Here is a 25,728-nt window from a genome sequence, read left to right on the forward strand (position 1 = left end):
TTTGATTAAAGAAGACAGACAACAAGTGCATTTATTAGGAACAACATTCTGAATACTCACGAGTAGTTATCTTGCACACTTAACCCTAGGCCAGAGGACACGGGGCAACCACACAGGAAAAGGATACCAGGACAGAGTCCACGGAGTTTTGCTTATACCACAAAAGGAGTTAAGGCAGTTTAATTCAAGGCTGCGAAAACTACGTCTATGACATAAACATGACATTCAAAAATAACTCAGCCTTTAAAATGTCCCCAATACCAACAAATCAACAAAGTAGTCAAGATGACAGCCACTGTCAAGGACAGATGAACAGTCTCAAAAGCGATCCAACATGACACCGCTATAGCAGGTGCTATGCAGAGCCCTCCCTATGCAGTTAACACAGATTGACGGATGCTATTTGCAGGCCACCAGTCTCTTATGTCTTTACTTCACATAAATGTATTACACTGTCCTAGGAGAGCAAATGCATATTATGTGAGAGAAAAATAGGACTCATTATCTCGTACCACAAACAGGGGTTACAGAAAACACAAGGCTGGACAAGGCCACACTGAGATAGGTTAGTGACTTTTCTGGCAGGCCCCTCACAGGCACTGAGATGAGGCCTAAAAATATGCTGGGGTGAGTTCCGTCCTTCCTTCTGTGGTTACCACCTGCATTAGGCTTCCTGAGCTCGGTCGGTTTTTCCCTGTGATCCAGTCATGGAAAGTTCTGGAACAGAAAAGAAAAGTTTTTTTTATATTCTCAAAGCAAAAATCTGGGCACATGCTGACCTTCACAGTGACGGCTTGTGGGGTGGGGGGAAGGGGTGGCACAGCAGCGACTGTTTAAAAGCCACTAAGGGCTGGGCGCCATGGCTCACACCTGTGATCCCAGCACTTTGGGAGGCCGAGGCGGGCAGATCGCTTGAGGTCAGGAGTTCGAGACCAGCCTGGCCAATATGATGAAACCCCATCTCTACTAAAAATACAAAAATTGGCCGTGGTAGCACGTGCCTGTAATCCTAGCTACTCAGGAGGCTGAGGAAGTAGAATCACTTGAACCCGGGAAGCAGAGGTTGCAGTAAGCCGAGGTCGCACCATTGCACTCCAGCCTGGGCATCACAATGAGACTCCGTCTCACAAAAAATAATAAATAAATAAATAAAAGCCACTAAAGGTCAGGCATTATGGCTCACCCCTATGATCCCAGCACTTTGGGATGCCAAGGCGGGCGGATCTCTTGAGCCCAGGTGTTTGAGGCCAGCCTGGACACAATGGCAAGACTCCATCTCCAAAAAATAATAAAAAATAAATAAAAGCCAGTAGGCATGATGGACACATACCCAGGCCCCCAGTGAGTTCAGTGGTGTACTCATTCTAATCTCTAAGTGGCAGGATTTGGCATAAGTTTAACTTTCATTTTGGTATTTTTCTACATTGTTGGAATTCTTTTGTGATTTTAAAAGATTCTAATTTGGCCAGGCGTGGTGGCTCACACCTGTAATCTCAGCAATTTGGGAGGCTGAGGCAGGTGGATCACTTGAGCCCAGGAGTTTGAGACCAGCCTGGGCAACTGGGTGAAACCCTACCTCTAAAAAAATACAAAAAATAGCTGGGCATGGCACACGTCTGTAGTCCCAGCTACTCAGGAGGCTGTGGTGGGATGATTGCTTGAGCCCCGGAGATCAAGGCTAGGGTAAGCCATGATCGTGACACTGCACTACAGCCTGGGTGACACAGCGAGACCCTGTCTCAAAAAAAAAAAAAAAATTGTTTTTAAAGATTTTAATTAGTTCATTCAAAGAGAGAGACACATGCACAATACTTTGCTATATTACCTTCTCATAAATTTATGAGAGAAACAGATGGAATTCATTTATTTGGCATTTTTTTAATCAAATATTTATAGAGTACCCACAGCTGCACCAAACAATGGAAAAAGAGATAGAAAAAAACAGACTATTACAATAAAATGTTAAATACAGTAACAGGGCCTTTCACAAATCTGAGGAGAGGAGCAACTGACCCCACTTGCGGCAGTCAAAAAGACCCTCTAAGAAGACAGGAATGAAAAAGGGCAAAAGAAATTCACAAGAAACAAGAAGTAGATGATAATTCTTTAACACAAAACATTTACATTTGAGTACATCATCCATTTTGACAATTCACCAGCTGAGACTTCGGACCTTCATTAACTAAAAAGTGCTCAGCAGTTCCTTCCTGGGAGACTCCCAGTGCCAATCTGTAACCTTCTGGGCCAGCGCTGATGTGTAACGGTCCAGTCATTCAGGCCCCTACTCTGGGGTTTGAACAAGCTCATATGAGCACACGGGCTCAAAAAACAAAGCATTGCTAAAACTCTCTAAAGTACTGTCATGTCATGGCCTCATCTCTGGGGACAGGGCAGGGCTTGGTGAGGCAAGGCTCTGAAAGAGACCAGTGCCGTTTGGATGTGTAGGGTTTTGTGTGTTGGTTACACATGTTTTTTTGTTGTTGTTTTTTTTATACTTTAAGATCTAGGCTACATGTGCACAGCATGCAGGTTTGCTACACAGGTATACATGTGCCGTGCTGGTTTGCTGCGATGCATGTTTTAAATGGTCTTACTTCTTCACCCTCATCTGCAGCATGGATAGGTGAGCGAGAAAACGCCATTCTAACCAGGGATGGCAGAGGAAGGATGTGCTCGCAGACATCTCAAAGCAAACTTTATGCCAGCTTTTCTGAGAGTTTTCAAATACCACAAATGGGTGGATGTGATCTCTAGAACAAAAGGGGGCCTGTGACAGCCCGTCCTCTGTGGGTCTGTGGCTCAGCACGAGTTCAGACACAAGATCCCAGATGTTCCATCTAGAGTCTAGGTCTTAGATCAGTATCTCAAGTGTGGTTGGGAGTGTTGCCCTTTAAAAAGAAATTCAAACACAAACACAATTCAAAGCTTGATTTCCTCTACAACTTCAATTTTTTTCCTGCAAATCAAGCATGAAGCATGATTCCTGGCATAGACAGAAATAACTGTCAGCACACCAGTTAAGACCATAGGCTCTGCAGCCACACCACTTGTGTCAGATCCCGGCTGTGCTGTGTGACCTTAGGCGAGTGACTTAGCCCCTGCCATCCCTCCAAGTCTCTAAGCCTTAAACAAAAATGACAGCTCCTCCCTCAGAGTTTGCTATGAGCATTAAATAAGAGTTATGAAGTGCTTAGAATGGTGACTGGGACATAAAAAGTGTTCTGTAAGTACACGTTTCAAACATAAAACCCAAGTCCCAAATTTCTCCCGATTTAATTTAAATGAGATTGTGACATCAGGCCAGAAGCACACTGCTAACTTCACAAACATCTCTTATAAACAGTCGTCAAAGCAGTTTACACAGAGGCACTACTGGGTCAGGCTGTCACCTTGACCCTCTCGGCACCCCTGCTCCCTGTGGGCAGGGATCCCATCTTTGTCCTCACCGTGACCCCAGAGCCGAGGGCAGCACCTGGCCCATAGTGGGTGCTCGATGAACACATGCTTACTAACTAGAGGGGCTTGAGGAACTGACACCTAAACAAACACAAAAGAGGAATTCAGCTCTCTGTCCCATGAGGGTTCAAATGCCACCCATATTCACAAATGGGCAAAAAGGATTTCGGAAATTAAAGGGCACTTTCTGTGGGTCTGTGGCTTGACACAGATTCAGATATGTGCCCCCAGGCCATCTACCTGGTGTCCCCCTCCCCCATGGAGTCTCCTCATCACAGCAGTAACGACGCAAACTGCAGCTGGGGATCACTGAGCACTTGCTATGGCCAGACACTGTGTTGAGTGCTTGCCGCACACTATCACATTTAATCCTAACAAGCATGATGGACCTCATGATACAGGTGGGGAAACTGAGGCCTCAGCAGGTCAATAATGTGCTCAGAATGGCCGGTGGTGAGGGAGCGAGCCAGGATTCATGTCGGCACTACCCATTCTGCCACTCTGCTGCCTGTCTCCAAGTCCAGCTACCCTGAGATTCCGTCTGATGTGCAATGCATCCTCAGAGTCCCAGAGACCTCCCAAGACCACCCGGATTGACGATCTCAGGGAACACAGACTTGTCCTCTGGACCACAGCAGGCAGAGAATAGGGGCTGGAAGCTGCTCAGTCATGGACATGTCTGTAATACTCACTCAACTAGGAATTCTAAGGGTGTCCAGGAGCTGAAGTCAGCCTCAGGCATTGATTTCCTGTTCATCGGGGTATCCAGGGTAACCCTGCAATGGACACAGATAAGCACGTCATTCATGTCGCTCCTTTCTAACAACAGGTGCCCAGTCCCCCTTGGCCAGGAAAACGCAAACATACAGCACGACAACCTAGAGCCTCTGGCACTGAGGGTGCTATTTACATGGAAAGATCAGACAGAGAGATAAGCAGAGAGAGAGCAGGAAGCTGTCCCCGCTAGCACAGGCCAGATCTGAGCATAATTCAATAAGGTGCGCTGTGGCTCACCACTTAGGCAGATAAGAACAAAACAGAAGGAGCCACATTTTGCCTTTTTAAAAAAGAGTCTTCACTGAATTAAACTGCTTTGTTGCTGTGTCTTTATTCACTCCCTAACATGCAGCACACTCATTTCTAAGGATTTAAGATAGTTATATGCCTTTAAATACGAGAATACTAAAATACTAAAATTTTAAATATGTGGCTATTTTCCACAAAACCTTAAGATTTTTGGCAGAATAATATAGAATTCAGATATGCATAAATCTCCCAAGAACATCCAGGCCTCAGGAATCATTCGAATCATTCAAAACAGCTGTGGGAATCATGTCACAGAATCACAGAACCTCACAACTAAAAGGGAACCAGAAAGTCAATCAGTGCAGTCCCTACAGTCTCAGCATCCCTTTATAGGACCACAGGCAAGAGGCAAGCCTGCTGGTGCTGGAAGCCTTCCAGCGAGAAGGAGTAGCCTCCCTCCAAAGCAGCTGCCTCCGCCTGGGACAGCTGATGGGGAACAGTCCCCCGATGACCAACAGAAACACCTCCAACAGTTTCCCATATTCTCTCTCTCTCACACACACATACCCCATATAATGACTTGAAAGACAGAACTACATATAAAAAAGTAAAATGTGTAGTCTAATTTTAAAGGAAGAAATGAAGGGAGAAAAGAAAGGGAGAGGAAAAAAAGAGGCAAAAAAGACAGACCCATCCAACCAGCCAATCAAACATTCTGGACAGCCCAGGAGAACCCAAAACTGGAAGTATTGCTATGGTCTGAATGTATCCCCCTCAAACTCACATACAAAACGCAATCTGCAACGTAATAGTATTAAGAGGTGGGGTCTGCAGGAGACAAGTGGGGGCCTTTAGGAGGGGATTAGCATGCTTATAAAGGAAGCTGGAGGCAGCCCATTTGCCCCTTCCACCATGTGAGCACATATAGAAGGCGCCATCTATGAGGAATGAGCCCTCGCCACGCACCAAATCTGCTGGTGCCTTCATCTTGGACTTCCCAGCCTCCAGAACTGTGAGCAATACATTTCTGCTGTTTATAAATCACCCAGTCTAAGGTATTTTGTTAGAGCAATTCAAACAGATTAAGATAATGAGTATCTTAGGAGACTTTGGTGTGTTTCAGAACCAGAGGTGAGAGCACACACAGGCTGCTTGTGGAAAGCTACAGTCAGACAAACGGTCACCCGCAGCAGTGGGGCAGAGGTGGGCAGTGGCCAGGGAACCCCAAGTACTTACGGGAGCACAGCGATGGCGGCTGCCCCGGGCGGCATGCCGCTGTTCTTCCCAGCCAGGCTCTGGCAGAGCTGGTGAACAGCAGCCTTGGCCATGCCGTACCCGATCATACCTGGGAAATGGGGAGAAGATGGCTCAGTGACCACTGGCGGCCAGGGGGACAGCAAGGACATGCAATCTTCTCTTGAGATCTCTATTCCCTGAAAACTTTATAAATAGCTGCATCTGGCCTCCTCCTTCAGGTCAGACGCCCTCACCAACCCCCATCAAAAAATGGCAGAGAGCCATGAGAAAGAGGGGATGGGAACACGTGGGTTGGGAGTTATGGCCTCTGGCCAGTTTCCAAGAACACACAGGCTTCACACAGGCCACCGGTGCATCCAAGGTGCAGCATTCCAGGGTCCAGAAGAGGCCAGGAAGAAAAGATAAATGAACATTTATGCAGAGAAAAGTGGAGGAGACATGACATCTAACACTTAACATTTATTACAAAAGCCAGAAGGTTGATCTTATTTTTATTCTTAGGAAACCAAGACTCAAGACAGGTTGAGTACATGCCAGGCTCACACACAGAATTGTGCCAAAGCTGATGGAGAGGTTAAAGCCCAGGCAAGAAGTGGGTTCTGAACCTTTTGATCACTAAATGCTTGTGAGCACCTGGCACACAGAGGTACTCAATGGGACAGCAAAATCAAGCAGTCACTTGGAGTATAGGACTTAAAGTCAAATTACACACATTCAAATCCCAGTTCCTCCACTTACCACTAAAGAAATTCTGGGAAAGTTCCCAAAACCTCTCTAATCCTCAGTTGCTGCATCTGTAAAATGGGTTTGAGGTGTTTTCTAACACAGTCAATTCTCTAAGTCTCCAGACACCAACTGGGTGTCTGACAATTCAATTAGAACTCCCAGCTAGGTGTGGTGCCTCGTGCCTTTAATCCCAGCACTTTGGGAGGCTGAGGCAGGAGAATCCCTTGAGCCCAAGAGTTCCAAGACCATCCTGGGCAAAGTAGTGGGACCCCATCTCTACAAAAATTAGCCATGCCTGCTGGTACATGCCTGTGGTCCCGGCTACTCGGGAGGCTGAGGTGGGAGGTTCACTTGAGCCTGGGGGAGGTCAAGGCTGCAATTAGCTATGATCACGTCACTGTACTCCCGTCTGATTTAAGGGCTCAGTCTCACAAGACCTACCCTACTTCAGATGGCAGTCACAAGTCCTGGGCCACTTAGACTTCTGACCGACAGGCTAAATCAGAGGTTTGCACAACCCCCTCTTCAGGTGCAATAATTTGCTAGAATGGCTCGAAGAACTCAGGCAAACGCTTTTTTTATAGTTACTGGTTTATTATAAAGGATACAACTCAGGAACAGCCAGGTGGAATGACACAGAGGCAGGGTAGGAGAGGGGGTGGGCATGGAACTTCCACGCCTGCTCCAGCCACGCCACCCTCCCAGCGCCTCCATGTGTTCAACCCAGATGCTTATCACATCTGGAAGTTTTTATAGAGCTTAATCTCCAGCTCCCGCTTCCTTCCAGGAGGTCGGTAGGTGGAGCTGAAAGTTCTAACCTCCTAATTGCTTGGTCATTCTAAGAAGTAGCTCCATCCTGAGGCTGTCTAGGGGCCCCAACCTACTAATCACCTTATCAGTATAAACTCAGGTGTGATCCAGAGGGGCTCATAACGACACACAGGAATAGAGTACTTAATTGTGAGCATACCCTTAGCACAGGACAGGCACTCAATGAAGGTTTCCCATCAAATCAATAGAAGTAATGTGCCCTGGAACCCGACTACCTGGCTTCGTGTCCAGGCTCTGCTGCTTGCTAGTGACTGACACCGGGAGAGGCTACTAAACCTTGGAATCCTCAGTTTCCCATTCCGTGAAATGGGAATGACAATCCCAAATCCTAAGGATAATACAACAATCAAATAAAATACCATGTACAAGTGTAGCAGACAGGGAGGGTCTCCAGGGACTATAGGAGTTTCATCAGCTTGAACAATCAGCCTGTTTCACAGCCTCCTGCCCTTCAGCCTGGTTTTTCCCACAACTTGCATGGAATGCAGTCACCAAGTCAGGTGAAACCAGCAACTTATAGAGATGATCCCAAGTGGACTTTCCTCATTACCATGCTACAGTCTCCACCCAGAAGGAGCTACAGCTTCATCACCAGAACATGTGACTATGTGCTGGCGTGATGACTCACTGCATCTGTGCCACTGGGACCCCTTCTCCACATGCAATGACACACCCTTTCCCCTCTCCATCACCCCATGAAACCCTCCTGGGAGAGACGCTGCTTTGGAGAATACTTCCAGCGTCGTCCTCAATTATGTCAAGTAATAAAACTCCATTGATTGTTTTTTTTCCAGGTTAACAAATCCCCTTTGTACAGTACTGAGCACAGAGGAACACTCAATCCTGGCCATTATTGTCATTCATGACTCTCAGCAGGTCACTGGCAACTCTTTTTCCTCGGACAGCAATAAGGAATTGCAAAAAGGGTCATCAACTTGGAATTCAAAAAGTGCAGCCCTAACTCCTGTTTTTCCAGCCACCAAAAAAAATCACAGGTTCTGTGGGCCTGCTTTTCCATCTGTCAGTGGGAGTGGTAACTCAGATCACAATTTATTCACAAGGCTGTGCTGAGGATGGAAGGAGACTGCATCCAACAAGGGCCTTGGAAACCATGGAGGGCACGCACAGAACCCGATCAGGGCGGAGGGAGCCCAGCCTGGTGTAGGAGGGGCTTTGCTCAGCACCTTGCCAGGGAGATGTTCTCCCAGTGACTGCGGCAGGGAGGGGGTGATGCTTCTCCCACTCTCCCAGCTCATCATTATTCATATTATAATACATGATTCCTCTCCAGATCAAGCAGTCATCTGCGGCCCATCCAGGGCATTTCCTTCCTTATCAGCGATGGAAGGACTGTGGCATGACTGGGATGGTGACAACTCTGGCCTTAACACCATCAAACCGACCTGCCATCACTCTGCTGCCTGTAAAGCCAGAGCCTGGAAAGGGGCTGCCAGGGTCTGCCTGCTCCTGGGCATCAAAACCCACTTACCCCACCCCATGTCATGGAGCCTCTTCTATGTGGGAATCCCTAGGCTCAGTGTTAGAAAGACGAAGAAGCACAAGGCAGCTCCCTGGCTCCCAGGAACGGCACAGCACACCAGAAAGAACCCAGAATCTGGACTTCAAGGCCAGGGCTTGGAACCCAGGTGATTCCTCACCACTGCGACTTGGGCGAGCAGCTCTTTCAGCCTCTGGTTCTTCCCTGCTAAATGGGATCCAATGCTAAGCTAAACAGGCTTTCCTGAAAACGACATGAAACGTGACACATCTCATAAACTCGAAAGGGCTCTTTCATTCCCAGAAGAAAGTAAGTTCCACAGAGGCAGGGATTTTTATTGTTTTGTTCACCAATGTATCCCAAACCAAAAGGTGGCATTCAATAAATACTTTATTTGGCCAGGTGAGGTAGTTCAGGCTTGTAATCCTAGCACTTTGGGAGGCTGCGGCAAGTGGATCTCTTGAGCCCAGGAGTTTGAAACCAGCCTGGGCAACATGGCGAAACCCTGTCTCCACAAAAAATACAGAAATTAGCCAGGTGTGATGGCGCGCGCCTGTAGTCTCAGCTACCCGGTAGGCTGAGGTGGAAAGATGGCTGGAGCCCCCGGGAGGTCGAGGCTGCAGTGAGCCAAGATTACGCCACTGCACTCCAGCCTGGGTGACAGAGCCAGACCACATCTCCAAAAAAAAAAAAGGAAAATAAATAAATAAATAAATAAATACTTTATTCACTGCTTTCAGAAAAGAGCAATAGGTGGGTTTCTCAAAAGAGGATAATGGGGCTTAATCAAATGGTGGCCACTCAAAAACTGTGGGAATGAAAAAACAAACTGGGGCCAGGTGCGGTGGCTCACGCCTGTAATCCCAGCACTTTGGGAGGCCAAGGCATGTGGATCACCTGAGGTCAGGAGTTCAAGACCAGCCTGACCAATGTGGGGAAACTCCGTCTCTACTAAAAATACAAAATTAGCTGGGGGTGGTGATGCATGCCTGTAATCCCAGCTGCTCCAGAGGCTGAGGCAGCAGAATTGCTTGAACCAGGAGTCAGACGTTGCGGTGAGCCAAGATTGCGCCACTGCACTCCAGCCTGGGCAACAAGGGCAAAACTGTCTCAAAAAAAAAAAAAAAAAAAAAAAAAAGAACAAACTGGTAGCTCTGTTCATTAAAACTATGGTAGGTGATTCTCAGTAACTCATGAGTTTCTCAATATTCCAGACAAACTAACTTTTAAATTATTTAATCTATGATGAAGTGAAAAGAATAAGGCACGGAAAAGCCTCTATTGAGTCATCAAATTATGGTGCTTTTCTTTTTTTTTTTTTTGAGACAAGCTTATTCTGTTGCCCAGGCTAGAGTGCAATGGTGCAATCTCAGCTCACTGCATCCTTGACCTCCAGGGCTCAAGCAATCCTCCCACCTCAGCCTCTTTTTTTGTTTGTTTGGAGACAGAGTCTCACTCTGTCACCCAGGCTGGAGTGCAGTGGCGCAATCTCAGCTCACTGCAACCACCGCCTCCCAGGTTCAAGCGATTCTCCTGCCTCAGCCTCCTGAGTAGCTGGGATTACAGGTGCCTGCCACAACGCCTGGTTATTTTTGTATTTTTTAGTAGAGATGGGGTTTCACCATGTTGGCCGGGCTGGTCTCGAATTCAGGTGAACCACCCGCTGTGGCCTCCCAAAGTGCTGGGATTACAGGCATGAGCCATCGCGCCCTGCCAAATTATGGTGCTTTTTAAAAAGTATGTGAATGTGACATGGGCGCACACTAGAATGGGCACAGAATGCTTCCCGAAGGACACCCGAGAAGCCATCACTGGAGTTGGGCCTGGGAGGGAGTGCCATAGAGATCAGCGGTGTGAGTAGGAGAGAGTCTTCCTATTCATTGTGTTTCTTTTAGTGCCATGTGAATTTTTACTACATGCATTGGTTAGTTTTCCAATTTAAAAACTGATTAAATTATTTAAATAAAAACTAATACAGTGCCTTGTCTTTTCCCATAAGCTCTATTTGTCAAAGCAAGTCCTTTTCCAAGACCCTGTTTGAATCAGCTCCCTCAACAAAACCTTTTCAGAGGTGGACTCACCCCCCCAAGAGCACTCCGCTTAGACCGTACTGTAGCCCGGTCTCACGCTCACACCACCCGCACCCCTGCTGCCGGAGGAGGCTCTGAATATAATTATATTATCTCAATATAATTATATAATTATCTCTATATAATTATATTATCAGTAATTGCTATAATTACTGATTATAATTATATATTAATTACTGATCAATGTATTACTCAGACCAATCTGCTACTAACTAGCCAGGTTGTCTTAGACAAGGCACCTAAAATCACTGAACTTTTTTTCCTCCATAATCAAGGGAAAATAATAGGACCTACTTTACAGATACCTCTGGTGATTAAATAAGATCAAGCTTAGCCCAACAAGCCAAGCACCCAGAAGACAGATGCCTAAAAATATTTCTTTCTTCTTCGCCAAGTCTATTGAGGTATTACTGAAACACAATAAACTTAAACACATTTAGGGTGTACCATTTGAGCAAATTTTGACATTGTGTATACCTGCTACCTATTGGTCTTCCTTTCCTCCCACTATTCGATGGATATTTGCTGACAGAAGCAAGGGATGTCTTTTACTAAGGTAGGTTTCCCTCTGCCCCGCAGGCATGTGGCAGGAATGGAGTCTTTCCTCTTTATGTTCCCCCACTGCGCCCAACTGTAGCTGCTCACTAAATGCTGCTATCACAGCAACAAGAAGGAATGATGAGTCACTGTAAACTTCTCCACCTTCTGAAAACCACTATTTCTTCTAGAGGTCATCAGGCTCCCTAAAATCCTCGGCACACACACTGTTTAAGATGTAATTGCTGTGGAGGCATCACAAGTCCAGCGGGAGGTTGGGGGATGACAGCCCAGCCAAGGGACCAATCACAAAACTGCTTCAACAACTACCTCAAATTGCAAAAGAGGGTCAAGGTCTCAAAGAGCTATTTGGAAGCACAAGAAGAATATTTCGCCATTCTTAGCTTCTCTGTTTAATCAGGGGGCATAACAAACTCTTCAGTGATTAAAATAAACCAGGGCATAAGTGCTCATTAACCCAGACCTGGTCATCAAAATCCCAGAGCTCTCTCTTGACTCCATTCGAACAACACAACACAAGAGCAGGGACTCTGACAAAGGAAAGAAACAAGCAAATAGCAACCGTAATGGTTTATTCTAAAGAATGACTTTTCCTTGGGGACACAAAAGGGGTTATTTGCAAGATATGAAAAAAAAGACATTTCACTAAGAAGGTCAACACTTCCAAATTACTGAATGATCAGTGTGGTCCCCCAAAACTGATTTCCGATCACAGCACAGATCCTTTAATGGTAAACAAAAGTGAACACCATTTTAATACTGTTTGTCCTACAGAAGACAGTCTAGAAATACAATCTTGGAAATAGGAGGGTGAGGTTTTCTCAGTATCCTTCCAAGTGAAAAACTTCTCATGTGCAAACAAATCTTCTTGAGTTTGAGGGACTACTAAGCCTGATTCATCATTTACTTTCAAATTGTAGATCTATTTCCCCAGATTTTTCTGAGGTCTGCAGCATACTTAATAGATCTCATGACTCAAATTATTAATAGCTTAACAAAATCTAACTTAAGAGGTTAAAGATGAACAAATTCATTAACATCTGAGGCAGAACAGCTGGGCAGAAATAAGCCTGGAGTAAATAATAATAATGGCTCACACTTACTATTGACTCTCTGTAATACCTTTCTCATCCATTTAGATCCATTGAGACATTTACAAGGTACAACCACCATATATATAAAGGAGACACTATTTTATCTTATTTTACAGATGACAAAACGCAGACTCAGAAAGGCGAAGTAACTTGCCAAATGTGTCACAGTAAGTGGCAGAGCCTTAACAGAAGTCCAACGTGCACAGTTCCAGAGCCTGCAGTCTTAACCACTACCCAAAATGTAATCAAAGGATACGTGCAAACCAAAGGAAAGTAGGAGACTCTTCTGTCATTTAGAAAAATCAGTCTTTTGCTCCTAGGGTTTTGTTTTTTAAAATGTCAAGCTAAGACTCATTTCTCTGTTTACTTTCTACTGCCTCTGTTCCATGTCATCTTAAATAAAAATCAGATCTCAACCAACCAGACAGCTAACATTTACACAGCTTTAATGATTGCTATAGCCATGGACTTGTAACATCACATGCTCTAAGAAATGGAAGAAGAAAATGAGAGGCAAGGTATTGCTAGCAGTCACAGCCTCACAGTTCAGTGAGTTACATTAAAATTGAGAAGGGGCCTGGCGTAGTGGCTCGTGCCAGTAGTCTCAGTGCTCTGGGAGGCCAAGGCAGGAGCATCACCTGAAGCCAGGAATTTGAGACCAGCCTGGGCATCATAGCGAGACCCTGCTTCTACCAAAAATACAAAAATTAGCCAGGCATGGCAGTGTGTGTCTGCAGTCCCAGCTACTCAGGAGGCCAAGGCAAAGGATTGCTTGAGCCCAGGAGTTCCAAGCTACAGTGAGCTAGATCATACCACTACATTCCAGCCTGGGTGAGACACTGTCTCTAAAAAAATAAATAACTGAGAAGGGTCCCAAGGTCTCTACCACTTACAAGGGAGTCAAAAAGAGCTCCCCCCACCTTTTTTTTTTTTTTCTTTTGAGAGGGAGTCTTGCTCTGTTGCCCAGGCTGGAGTGCAGTGGCGCGATCTCGGCTCACTGCAAGCTCCACCTCCTGGGTTCACGCCATTCTCCTGCTTCAGCCTCCCGAGTAGATGGGACTACAGGCGCCCACCATCATGCCTGGCTAATTTTTTGTATTTTTAGTAGGGACAGGGTTTCATCGTGTTAGCCAGGATGGTCTCAATCTCCTGACCTCATGATCCACCCGCCTTGGCCTCCCAAAGTTCTGGGATTACAGGTGTGAGCCACTGCACCCGGCCAAAAGCTCCCATTTTTTTAAAAGAAGAGTTCAACTTAGGTAGTTGAGGTAGACACTTTCTGCCTCCCTGTGCTGCCCCTTTCTACCCCTGCTTAAATTCCTTTAGCCCTATCCCATAGGGAGTGTTATGGGCTGAAATGGGTCCCCCCAACATTCGTATATCGAAGTCCTAATTCCCAGTACCTCAGAATGTGACTGTATTCGAAGATCTTTAAAGACGCAACAAAGTTAAAATGAGCCCATTGAGGTGGGCCCTAGTCCAATATGCCTGGTGTCCTTAGAAGAGGAGGAAACGAGGACAGACACACAGAGGGAAGACCACATGCAGACAAAAGGAGAAGGCAGCCATCTATAAGGAAAGAGGATTCAGAAGGAGCCAGCCCTGCAGATACCTTGATCTCCAGACTTTAAGCCTCCAGAGTTATGAGAAAATAAATCTCTGTTGTTTAGGCCATCCAGTCTGTGGCTACCCAAACAAACTAATACAGGTCATAAAAAATGCAAAAGAAATGACATAATGGAAAAAATACACAGTTGGTAGATGATTAGGGTTTTGGTTCAAGTAAGTCTGCAACTTACTTCCTACACAAACCCAGACAAGTTACTTAACTCTCCAAGTTTTAGTTTCCTAACCTGTAAACTGAAAAAGATAATATTGATGAGATTAAAGTGAGAATATATGTGAAATGAAAACAGTGAATATAAGACCTACCATTTATTGTGAATAACAGTAAGACTTGCCATTTATGGGTGCCTACCATGTGCACTTTCTACATAGCTACACCTCTACAGTTTTACAGCACTCTTCAAGTTAGATGTCACTGTCACTATTTTACAATTAAGGAAACTACAGTAGACATCTGGTCAGAGACTGAAGAACTGGTTCAGGGTCACACATCTAGGATAAAGAATCCACCCCCAAGCCTCTCATTCTCTTTTTGTTTTCTAATGTAGAGATAGGGTCTCACTATGTTGCCCAGGCTGGTCTTGAACTCCTGGGCTCAAGCAATCCTCCTGCTTCAGCCTCCCAAAAGTGCTGGGATTACACGTGTGAGCCACTGTGCTGGCCAAATGAACCTCTCTCATTCTAAAACTTATGCTGTTTCCAGCTGCTAAGCTGCTTCCCTGGAACACATGGATTCAATGTGATAATAATAATCAATGTTTATTAATTAATTAATATCCACTAAACCATTCATTCCAGTGTAGATCACAGATAAATAAACTAAATGGGGGTTACCAGATCATAGCATTCCTTACCACCACCATAAACATAAGGACAGGCAAACAAAAGATCAGAACTCTTCTCCCTAAAATGATTCAGGCCCAAAAGAAGACAAAATCCATCTATCTGTTAAGCAGCTTAGAGGGTAAAGGCTTTAACAGTCCTCATCCCATGAAAGTGTCCAGCAGCCCCAGCAAGCAAGGTAAGCAACCCCACTCCACAGACAGGGAAATAAAGGCTTACCAGGAGTCCCATCCAGGGCAGCCTTTGCGCCAGCCAAGGTCAGGAGGCCTCCTTCCTTGAGATGCTTGGTAGCCAGATGGCTGGAGATGGTCGATGTCCATATGCTCTGCTTCCACATCAGGTCACAGTTCTTAAAGAGAGCTGAGTGAAAAAAACATGTGGGCTCAGCATTCCCAGGAAAGAAACCAAAAGGTGAGCTCAACTCATGCAGCCCCACACTCAGGGAGGCCCTCCCTCCTGGTCCCTGGGTCCCTGTCTACAGCAAGGTCTAACACAAACAGCACAGGGCTCAGTGGTCAGAGACACAGGTTCAAATCCAGGCCATGGGATCGCCCAAGGTTCAGCTTCCTTACCTATACACTGGCAAAATGTTGGCCAATAAATTTTACGAAATAAACTTGGAGTTTACTGATTTGCTGGACTGGCTTTAATTCAAAGATTGTTTTATTTTATGAATGGTAACAGATTTGTAATAAGAACCTATATGTCTACATCAGGTTTTCTCTGTGATAAAAATCCAAGGGCCTATTACTGTACAGCTATAAAGAGAGCTTTTACTGAGCTACATATTTTATGTCTGAAAGTTTAATGTTAGCTTTAAAGACTCTTTAAAAGAAAGCTAAAATAACAACCATTTTACACTTGTTTTAACTCCCCAGCCTTGCCAGAGACATAAGGAAGAACAAATGGTAACATATGTCACACCACCAACTGGGCAACTCGAAGGGCATGTGGTACCTGGTGATCAAAAAAGGATGTCCTCCTGATATAGGAGGGGTTGGTAGGTGATAAACAAGAAATTGCATTTCCCCACTAAAAAAGACTAGGAAAAAAACCTGATGGATCCACATTTATCATTTCTTGCTCCCAAAACATACAAAAAGGTTATCAAGCTGTTTTGCTAACCTGATCACCTCACAAAGCACCACTCTCACATTGACATGTGGGTCACAGAATGTCAACGTCTTTTTAAATGGCTTTGGCTAATAAAGGTAGAAGGGATGACAGAATTAGAAAACTACCATTTTCCAACCCCTGAATAAGTGCTTCAGGCAGAGATTATCAACGAAGGCCTAAAACCACTGGGTGAAAAGTATAATACTTGGGAAACAGGACATTCACACACAATACCACAATACCACACATCCCACAGATGACTGACTTACTGCAAACAGAAAAAAAGTACCTTTATAATGGAAGTCTGGCAGTTGCCATCTCAACCAAGCATCAAATTTGGCATCCCTAAGGGTAGGGCAAGCTGCCATGCTGAGCTTCCCAGGTGATGTCATATAAGGTACACACCATCACTCAGGAAGAATTCGCACCACAAGAATGTTTACGCTAAATCTAACTGAGTCTCTAGACCCAAATTCCAGTTCACGGGGAATACCAAGGATAGAGGAACAAGTCAAACAACACCTTAAAGAAAAGTTCAGACAAGTTCAGAATGTGAGACATGCTATATGAAAACTCCCAAGGACTTGACAAAAAGTCTTATCACAGGGGATTTTTTTTTAAATTCTAGATTTTCTAGATTAAGAGACTAAAAACAACATAATGCAGTACATAAACCTTGAGTGGAATATGTTTAGGGAAGAAGAACTATAACAGACATGGAATAAACTGGGGAAATTTGAATATGCGCTCAATATCATTAATCTTAGATAATCACTGTTAATTTTCTTAGGTACAATGGTACCATAATAATGTAGGACGGGCTTATTCTTTGGAGAAACATGCTGAAATACAGTGAGGTGTAAACTTACTTTCAAACAGTTAACAAAAAACAATGCACAAATTACACAGGCACAAGAAAACAAGCTCAACTCAAGTACAGCAAATGTTAACAGTTACTGAATCTAGATGGAGCATATAAGGGTGTTCATTGAACTGTTCTTTCAACTTTTCTGGTATGCTTAGAAATGTTCATAATGAAAAGTTGAAAAATGGGCCAGGCGCACTGGCTCACGCCTATAACCCCAGCACTTTGGGAGGCTGAAGGGGGTGGATCACCTGAGGTCAGGAGTTCAAGACCAGCCTGGCCAACATGGTGAAACCCTGTCTCTACTAAAAATACAAAAAATTAGCTGGGCTTGGTGGTGGGCACCTGTAATCTCAGCTACTCGGGAGGCTGAGGCAGGAGAATCGCTTGAACCTGGGAGGCAGAGGTTGCAGTGAGCCGACATTGCACCATTGCACTCTGGCCTGGCGACAGAGCAAGACTCTGTCTTAAGAAAAAGGGTAGGGGAGTGGAGGGGAGGGAAGGGAAGGGAAAAGAAAAGATGAAAAAAGGAATCAGCTTTAGTAAAATCTCAAGTTTGACTTCTTCTGACTTTCTAAATGATCTCTGCACTTCCTACACATCCACCAATGCCTGAATAGCACATGGCCTGGGGCACAGGCCATGCTGATTTCATTCTGCCTCTACTTTAAACTCAAACTCAATGCCCCCGTCCCCTCACATCCTCCGGGGGAAGCTTCTTCTTTATCCGTAAAATGGATTAAGAGCATTAATCACTCTCTCCCCGAGCAACTGTAAAGATTCCGGGATATACACAAAAAAACAGCTGGCCTGTCACCTAGTGCAAACCCAATCCTTGTCAGCTGGACAAAGAGCAGAGCAGAACAAATGAGTGACTCAGGAAAGGACTCACACTTGGATTTGGCATTGCCCCCGGCCCATCCTCCAGCAACGCAAAGAATTGCATCCACCTTCTCTTCACCCAAGAGCTTTCCAACCTCAGCAGTCACCTTCAACACAAGAACAAAAAAATGTATAAACTGTAAGGTAAGCCAACACAGGCTAGCATCTTTACAGATACTCAGTTTCTTTTTCTCTTTTTTTTAAGCCAGTTTACAGTACCTGGCAATTAACGCTTTGAGAATTAGACGGAAGACTAAGCTCTGATGAGCATTTTAGACATTGAAGCCCAAGTACACTTCAGTGTGATTTTTAAAAAACAATCTAGAGTCTCTGTGTATACATTCTGAAAGGTAGAGACATGAGCATCCCTTGAAATACAACAATTAATAAATAAAAGTAGGGAAAGGTTAAAAAAAAAAAAAGAAAAAAGCACCTAGAGCTTCACTGCCTGCCCATAGTTAACATCCTGGTGTATTTCTTTCCAGACTCTCTTCACAAATCCAGAATTATAATCCAAAAAGAAGATCAACCCTATTTTCCCCACCCCCATCCAAAAATCCCTTTAACCGCAACTCTGAAAAAAATGCCAACGAAAAATTGTAAGAAAAATCATCAGCCAAGAAAAAATACAGTCAATAGCAATATGTTGGTAATATTAAGTACATGGGGGTTCACTTTAATGATCTGTCTGCTTCTGTTTGTTCGAGATTTTAAAGCATTGAAAATATATGTATGCCCTCTTGTTATAATTTATTAAAAGAACAGTCTGTCAGGACAGGCAATTCTGGCCATCCACCATGACTCTTCCATATTTCTCTGGAATGGCTGAGATGACAAATCCCAATTGCTTCATTAAGATCAATCTTCTTAAGATTTCTTTTTTCTTTTTTTTTTTTTGAGATGGAGTTTCGCTTGTCTCCCAGGCTGGAGTGCGATGGCGCCATCTCGGCTCACTGCAACCTCCACCTCCCCGGTTCAAGCGATTCTCCTGCCTCAGCTTCCTGAGTAGCCGGGATTACAGGCGCCTGCCACCACACCTAGCTAATTTTTGTATTTTTAGTAGAGATGGGGTTTCGCCACGTTGGCCAGGCTTGTCTCAAACTCCTGACCTCAGGTGATTCGCCTGCCTCGGCCTCTCAAAGTGCTGGGACAACAGGATTGAGCTACCACGCCTGGCCCAATCTTCTTAAGATTTAAATCAGGCTGGGCACAGTGGCTCATGCCAGTAGTCCCAGCACTTTGGGAGGCAGAGGCAGAAGGATCACTTGAGCCCAGGAGTTCAAGACCAGCCCGGGCAACATAACAAGACGTCATCTCTACATTTAGTTTTAAAAAAGACTTAAATCAACACCCTGTGTCTCTCCCAGTAGGAACATTTCAGTTGATTACCTCTTTCCCCAGTTTCATGACAAAACTGAATGTTATGCTGTTTGTTCAGAAATTCTTCAGGTTGGGAGTATGGTGGAGAAGGTACTCCTCTTCCTTTGGTGGAGTAGTAGAAGAAGGAAGAGATTTTCAAAGAAAAGTTTATAAGCACAAACGCATCTCTCAATCTCTGTCTTAGAGATGCACTCTACTGTCAAGCCTTGGGTGGGGACAACCTCCACATTCAATCTACAGGGACATTAGAAACCTATAATTAATCAGAGCAGAAGAGACACTGAAGAGACACCAATTACAGAGACCCGCACCTGGCAGGGCTGCTGCTCTCCAAGCCCAGGCACCGCCCTTCCATTTAGTTTTGGCTTTTATTACTTTATTTTGTTTGTTTTTTAGAGAAGGTTGGGCTCTGTCGCCCAGACTGGAGTGCAGTGGCATGATCTCGGCTCACTGCAACCTCTGCCTTCCAGCCTCAAGCCACCCTCCCACCTCAGCCTCCCGAGTAGCTGGGACTACAGTTGTGTGCCACCACATTCAGCTAATTTTTGTATTTTTTTGTAGAGATGGGGTTTCGCCATGTTGCACAGGCTGGTCTTAAACTCCTGGGCTCAAGTGATCCTCCTGCCTCGGCCTCCCGAAGTGCTGGGACTACTGGCATGAGCCACTGCACCCAGCCATTTTGGCCTTTATTACTTTATTCACATGAAACTATTTTGCTTTAAGGCAGCTTAGCATAGCAGTTAAGAAAACAGCCATCAGACCCCCACTGCCCATGTCCAAATAGTGGCTATGCAACCTTTTATCTGTTTGACCTTGGACAAATACCAGGGCCTTTCTGTGCCTCAGTTACCCCCATTTAAAAGGAGGATAAAATTAGAAGCTTTGTTTTGGGATGTAATGAAGACTACATGTGTTAATGAAAATAAAGCACTGAGAATGGTGCCTGGCAACTAACAATGATGCCATGTCAACTTTCACTATTAAATTCACTAAGGTCAATCTGTATGACTTAGGTATGGGAACATTGAGACCACACTGCGAAAAATAAGAACAACAAAAATGAAGTGCTAAAATAAGTCATCTGGCTTTTACATTCCAATCTATGTCAAACTGACACTTTAGAAAGAGCAAATGAGTAGCAGAGTTGTGCTCACAGTTTTATGTTCAAAATGTATAGATTTATACATGTATATTTTGGAGAGACAGACTGGAAGGAAATATAAATAAATGATTAACTATATGTTAGAACTATAAATGATTTCCCTTTTCTTTTTGCTTATTTGTATTTTCTATATCATACATGCATCACTTCTAAAATTTTAAAAATTTGTTATAAAAACCAGATAAGGATCCTAAAACATCAGTATTGAGATTACTAAGGAAAGTGCAACTAAATGAAAAGCAGACCCACGTACAGACCAAGTGGCACCTGAACTTATTAAAGTTCGTATCTGGAGACCTATGATCCTGACTCCACCACTGAGTAGCTTGTTGGCCTTGTCACTTAGTCACACAAACTTGTCTTCACAGCTGTAAAATGGCCTGCCTGCCTGCCACACTGAGTGGTTGGGAAAATAAGGCGCTTCACACAGTGATGTGAAGTTATCCTTGGGAATGTGGGCTACAGCACTAAAAACCATTAAACACAGAGTCAGCTGCGCACAGTGGCTACTCGGGAAGTCCCAGCTATTCGGGAGAATGAAGCAGAAGGATCCTTTGAGCCCAGGAGTTCCAGTCCAGCCTGGGCAACACAGTGAGAACCTGACTCAAAAGTCATCCAGGCAGCTCACCGGAAGGGCTTCTCAAGAAAGTTAAGCAATGCTTAAGAGCATCAAAGATTTTTCTTTCTTTCTTTTTTTTTTTTTTTTTGAGACAGAGTCTCACTCTGTCACCCAGGATGGAGTGCAGTGGCACAATCTTGGCTCACTGCAACCTCTGCCTCCCAGGTTCAAGTGATTCTCCTGCCTCAGCCTCCCGAGTAGCTGGGACTACAGGCGTGCACCACCACACTCAGCTAATTTTTGTATTTTTAGTAGAGACGGGGTTTCACCATGTTGGCCAGGATGGTCTTGATCTCCTGACCTCGTGATCCGCCCATCTCAACCTTCCAAAGTGCTGGGATTACAGGTGTCAGCCACTGCACCCAGCCTAGAGCATCTAAGATATTTATACCAGGATATCCATCAAACTGTTAATAGTGCATCCTTCTGGGAAATGATACTATGATGGGGAGAAAAGGGACAGTTTCACAGTTTTATTTCTATATTTACGTAGTTTTGTTGGACTTTTGTTTTATAATATGCATATCATTTTATAATTAAAAATAACCTGTTTTGTTAGTGTTCCTGCTGTGAACTGGGTAACTCCACTTTTTAGAATGTATCCTAAATAATCAGATATGTGGGCCAGGTGCAGTGGCTCATGCCTATAATCCCATTACTTTGGGAGGCCAAGGTGGGTGGATAACTTGAGGTCAGAAGTTCGAGACCAGCCTAGCCAACATGGCAAAAACCTGTCTCTACTAAAAATACAAAAAAGTTAGCTGGGCATTGGGGTGCATGCCTGTAATCCCAGCTACTCAGGAGACTGAGGCACAAGAATTGTTTGAATCCAGGAGGCAGAGGTTGCAGTGAGCTGAGATTGTGCCACTGCACTCCAGTGTCAACAGTAGAGCAAGACTCTCTTAACACAAAAAACAATAATAATCAGATATGTAGACAAAGATGTTCATCACAACATTCTTGACAATAGTAAAACAAAAATCCTGCAAAAAACTCAAATGTACAATAAACAAACTAAATAAATTGTGGCCATTCCATAAAATGGAATATCACACATCTACGAAGAGGTTTTTTCAGTAATCTGGAGAATTATTTAAGTATAAAAAAAAAAAAACAAAGCTTACCATAAACTATAAAATACAAAATTACCTAAACTTGTAAAAGGAGTAACATACAATATGCATAGAAAAAGACAAGAAAATAAGCCAAAATGTTAACAGTGAACTAACTCAAAATGATTATATAATTTATCTTTGTATCATTTTTCACTTTTTCCAAATTTTCCTCAATGAACACAAATGGCTTTCCTAGTTAGAGAAACAACAGCTTTAAAAAAAGGAAGAACAGGCCAGGCGCAGTGGCTCATGCCTGTAATCCGAGCACTTTGGGAGGCCAAGGCGGGCAGATCACAAGGTCAGGAGTTCAAGATCAGCCTGGCCAACATGGTGAAACCCCGTCTCTACTAAAAATACAAAAAATTAGCTGGGGGTGGTGGCAGGCACCTGTAATCCCAGCTACTCAGGAGGCTGAGGCAGGAGAATTGCTTCAACCCAGGAGGCAAAGGTTGCAGTGAACGGAGATCATGCCACTGCACTCCAGCCTGGGCGACAGAGCAAGACTCCGTCTCGGGGAAAAAAAGAAATAAAAGGAAGAACATACAGCCAAAGGAAGAACATACAGCCAGTGGTCACCTCTCCCCAGGGTTCCCCTCACAACGTTTGGGGGCCTTTTTGAAACTACCTGGTCAGCCTGCTCAGTGAACGAGTCTGTCATTTTAACAACGACGCTAGCGCTGGCCTCTTCATTCTCCACCACATCAATGCTGGCAACCCACTGGAAGGAGAAAACAGCTTTGGTTAAGAGGCAGTGAGTTGTTATTCCATGAAAGAGTCACACATAGAAATGAGGGGAGTTGGCCAGGTGTAGTGGTTCACGTCTGTAATGCCAGCACTTTGGGAGCCAATGTGGGAGGATCTCTTGAGGCCAAGAGTTTGAGACCAGCCTGGGCAACATAGCAAGACCCAGTCCCTACAAAAAAATTTTAAAATTAGTCAGGTGTGGTGGCACATGCCTGTAGTCCCAGCTACCCAGGAGGTTGAGGCGAGAGGATCACTTGAGCTCAGTGAGCTATGATCGCACCACTGTACTCCGGGCTAGGCGACAGAAGGAGGCCTTATCTCCATTTAAATAAAAAAAAAAGAAAAAGAAAGAAAAATAAAGGAGGAGAGTGGAGACAGGTAAGAGGCTTCAATGAAAACACACCCTATATTGGGCTCCATCCCAGGCCCTCCTACCTCCAAACACTCTACTTCGCCTCCACATTCACCTCTAAAACACAAACCCTGCACTTCTAGAGACATCAAGGGCCAGCAAATTTTCTGTAAAGGGCCAGATCACAATTACCTTAGGCTTTGCTGGCCATATGGTATCTGTTGTTATTCAAATCTGCAATTGTAACAGAACACAGCAATAAATAGGGGGAAAAAATAAGTGCAGCTGTGTTCCAATAAATCTTCAGAGCTGAAATGTGAATTTCATTAATTTTCATATACAACAAAATATCATTCTTCATTTGGTTTTCTTTTCAACCACCTGAAAATGTAAAACTATTCTTAACTCTTGGGCTGTACAAAAACGGGTGGCAGACCAGATTCAGCTCACAAAGGATCCCTGTCCTACAGCAGAGAGGGATGGACTTTAGGATTGGAAATCAGACAGATCAGGTTTGAATCCCAGCTCTGCCAGAGTGGCTTTCTCACTCCGATGCTGGGCAGAGGCTCCCAACAAAAGAGGTTGTTTGTTGATGATTAACAGGGTCAGTGTAAGAATTAAATGAAATGGAAGATGCTAAAGCTCCTGGCACAGGTGATGTTCAGGCCTTACTCAGGGTCTCTTGGTCTGAAGTCCCCAGAGATAATTATCTCTACCTTAAGCTGTAAACACAGCATCTATTCATCAACATTTATTATATTATTAATTAACTTGTTATCCCACAGGGGATAATGAAACAATGAAAAGCCTCCATCATCCTAGCCCTCCCTAAGATGGCAGGAAGAAGCTCGGAGGGGAAAGACCAAGAGCCAGAGGTAAATCAGCTCTCCAGATTCTGCCAAGACCAAGGTAAACCAAAGTGCCACCACCAGGAGAAAGCACAGCCTTCACCCTCTAACACATGACGCTAACAGGATCTACTGCCTTAAAGATATTGGGGGCATTAAGAGTCTATGGGAACTCTGGTACTGGGAACACAGTGCCTGGCCCTTGGCAGAAGTGCTGCCTCTGTCACCACCATGCATCTCTGAAGACCTGGGAAAGCGCCCTCATCAGTGTCCCCAAGCACTGAGCAGATGGGTGGCAGGAAGGGAGTGGTGTGACTGAATTCTTCAGAAGCATATTCCTGTACCAGATTCTGAGCAAGAAGAAAACCTTGGTAAATGTACACTATTTGGGTGATGGTTACACTAAAAGCCCAGACTTCACCACTACACAACATATCCATGTAACTAAACTGTACTTTTGCCCCCTTCATCTATAAAAATTAGACAGTTGTTTTTTTGTTTTTTTTTTTAAAGAAAATCCTGAAAGCCTTTTTCTGGTCCCAGGGGAACTCTTGCCCAGGCTGCTGTGCTGCTGCTGCTGCTAACTAAGCTCCCAGAACGCTGCCGCTGGCAGGGTCTCCACCGGGAAATTGCTGAGGCCTGCTGAGCGGCTGAGGTCAAGGGTCTTTGGCCATGGATCAGCTCTGCTCCGACTTGCCGCCTCCTGGAAATTGACACCTGACTATGCAAAGTAGTTGAAATAGTCTTTGCAGAGCAAAGAAGCCGTCAGCGTTTTTCCGTGCTGAGCCTTCAAACTGTCAGATCCAATGGGGCTAAAAGAACAGGGGTGGGTAGTAACAGTAACGTTAATAGACAGCATTTAAACAGTTTTTACCAGGCGTCAGGTAATTTATGTGCAACGACACCAATTATCTCATCTAATCCTCGCCAACTCTCACTGTCAGAATCTCCATTGTACAAATGGGGAAACCGAGGTCCTACGGCGTTAAGTAATCAATACGCGGTCTCATGACTAGTAAGCGGGACTGGGCTGTCTCATTCCAGAGCCTTCCTTCTACACTCTCTCTCCGTCCTCTCACCCCCGCTCCCGTTCCTCCCCTTTGGAATTCTCTCCCGAGTCACGCCAGACTTTTTGGGCCTGGTGGAGGCCCACGGAGCACCTCCTTGCACAGCAAAGGCCCAGCGCCCTGGGACTGGCGTGCGCACGCACTCGGAAACAGGAATAGACGCGTAGACCTGTGCGCGCACGTGCAAGCAACACGGGTCAGGGGGTGCACAGGGGCCCCCACCTTCCTCTAGACTGCCCCCCGCCGGGTTCCACACGAAAGCCCCCGGCCACCCCCGCGGAGACCCAGCAGCCCCAGCCCGCAGCATTACCCAGTTGCGGGCCCGAAAAGCCTGCACGCATCGAGAACCCAGAGCGCCCCTGCCGCCGTACACCAGCACCCGGCGCGCTTCGCCTGCAGCCGCCGCCGCCGCCATCCTGCTCCTGCCAGCCCGGCTCCCGCAGCTCCGAATGCCTCGAGCCCGAGCGCCGCGCCCCGCCCCGGCCGGCCAACCCCGCCAAGAGGGAACGCGCGGCGGCCGCGCCCCGCTCCGCGCCCGCTGCTGCCGCCTAGCGCGCTGCCACGCTCGGGGCG

The 25,728-nt window shown here is 45.2% G+C and overlaps 1 protein-coding gene across 2 annotated transcripts; it reads right to left on the minus strand.

Annotated features, from left to right (window-relative positions):
• On the minus strand, positions 1 to 25,717 carry QDPR (quinoid dihydropteridine reductase). 2 transcript variants are annotated; one of them, XM_003826810.5, is made up of 7 exons: positions 25,466 to 25,717; positions 22,770 to 22,862; positions 17,879 to 17,975; positions 15,225 to 15,365; positions 5,719 to 5,827; positions 4,149 to 4,232; positions 1 to 717 (listed from the first exon to the last, which is right to left on the minus strand). In XM_003826810.5, the coding sequence occupies exons 1-7, from the start codon at positions 25,568 to 25,570 to the stop codon at positions 612 to 614; spliced, it is 735 nt and encodes a 244-aa protein (XP_003826858.1). In that variant the 5' UTR covers positions 25,571 to 25,717; the 3' UTR covers positions 1 to 611. The 2 variants fall into 2 exon arrangements, with proteins under 2 accessions (XP_003826858.1, XP_034814236.1); XM_034958345.3 differs by lacking the exon at positions 22,770 to 22,862 and having other exon boundaries at positions 25,466 to 25,693.
• Between the last annotated feature and the right edge of the window lie 11 nt (positions 25,718 to 25,728).

This window comes from Pan paniscus, chromosome 3, assembly GCF_029289425.2.
Source record: "Pan paniscus chromosome 3, NHGRI_mPanPan1-v2.0_pri, whole genome shotgun sequence".
NCBI lineage: Eukaryota > Metazoa > Chordata > Mammalia > Primates > Hominidae > Pan > Pan paniscus.